A 1,433-nucleotide genomic window follows, 5' to 3' on the forward strand; every position below is an offset into this window, starting at 1 on the left:
CCCGACAGATGTTTAGACCAGAACCAAGGGCCCGACAGATGTTTAGACCAGAACCAAGGGCCCGACAGATGTTTAGACCAGAATCAGAACTTGCAGCTTCTCTAAGATTCTGTCTCGGACCAGAATTTGTTTTTCTAAAGTTTTTTTTTATTTTTTTGGTCGATAACAAATAAAGAAGTGAGCCTTCAGTGGTTTTGCAGAAACAGACGAGTCCCAGAACCTCCAGTTCCAAACTAAGACCAGTAGAACCAGGTGTGTCAGGAGAAACCTGGTCCAAAGTTTAAAGTCCAGTCTGATCAAAGTTTTATTAAAGTCAGTTTCACTTCATTATAAAGTTTAATACAAGAGGAAACATTCAGCCTGTTATTAAAGACCTGCAGGGGTCTGAGTCTGGACCTGCAGAGTCTGGACCTGCAGAGTCTGGACCTACAAGGGTCTGAGTCTGGACCTGCAGGGTTTGGACCTACAAGGGTCTGAGTCTGGACCTACAAAGGTCTGAGTCTGGACCTGCAGAGTCTGGACCTGCAGAGTCTGGACCTGCAGGGTCTGGACCTACAAGGGTCTGAGTCTGGACCTGCAGAGTCTGGACCTGCAGGGTCTGGACCTACAAGGGTCTGAGTCTGGACCTGCAGAGTCTGGACCTGCAGGGTCTGAGACGTGTCTTATCAGTCTGTTGCCTCAGGCTGCAGGAAACGGGAAGATTGCAACACTTTTATTTTGAAAGGGTCGACACACACAGGTGTTGAGCCACACTCAGACTCTGAAACATGAGGAAACCTCTGAGGTTTGTTCTGAACACACAGATGAAGAAATCAGGTTTCAACACGGAGTCCTGAGGGGTCCTGGTTCTGGTTTTTGTTTGAGGAACTGGATCTGATAAAAGTCTGTTTGATTTTTAAAATCTAAAACTTGATACTTTGAGTTGTGTTGGTCGCACACCTGAGGTCTCTCTATGATCCGATCCAGTCATACAGAACCCTTCCTGTCAGGGTGCAGGTTCTGGTTCTGGTCCAGATGTGTTCTCAGTGTTGGTTTCTGTGTTCAGGCCAAGTCGAGGGGAGTGGAGCAGGCCCGAGAGCAGATGTTCACCGGAGAGAAGATTAACTTCACCGAGGTGCTGAGCTTCAGTCACTGCAGGGTCCAGCTGGGCTCACCTGGGTCCAGTTGGACTCACCTGGGTCCAGCTGGGCTCACCTGGGTCCAGCTGGGCTCACCTGGGTCCAGTTGGACTCACCTGGGTCCAGCTGGGCTCACCTGGGTCCAGCTGGGCTCACCTGGGTCCAGTTGGACTCACCTGGGTCCAGCTGGGCTCACCTGGGTCCACCTGGACTCACCTGGGTCTGGCTGTTTGTTTCCAAACATTTAGACCTGTCTTTAGTTTGATGGTTGAAGTGTGTGTGTGTGTGTGTGTGTGTGTGTGTGTGTGTGTGTGT

General features: G+C 50.0%; 1 protein-coding gene across 2 annotated transcripts in view; it reads left to right on the plus strand.

Moving 5' to 3' along the window:
• The window catches only part of LOC106536941 (glucose-6-phosphate isomerase), a 3,000-nt gene extending 1,605 nt beyond the window's left edge, over positions 1–1,395 (plus strand). The window contains exons 3-4 of one of the 2 annotated variants that reach the window (XM_014034305.1): positions 1,046–1,138; positions 1,199–1,390. In XM_014034305.1, the coding sequence (XP_013889759.1) occupies positions 1,046–1,138; positions 1,199–1,366 (261 nt within the window). In that variant the 3' untranslated portion in view covers positions 1,367–1,390. Of the gene's footprint in view, positions 1–1,045 lie in introns of both variants that reach the window. The other variant, XM_014034304.1, reaches the window with a different exon arrangement.
• The last annotated feature ends 38 nt before the right edge of the window (positions 1,396–1,433 follow it).

Source organism: Austrofundulus limnaeus, unplaced genomic scaffold (genome assembly GCF_001266775.1).
Source record: "Austrofundulus limnaeus strain Quisiro unplaced genomic scaffold, Austrofundulus_limnaeus-1.0 Scaffold2043, whole genome shotgun sequence".
NCBI lineage: Eukaryota > Metazoa > Chordata > Actinopteri > Cyprinodontiformes > Rivulidae > Austrofundulus > Austrofundulus limnaeus.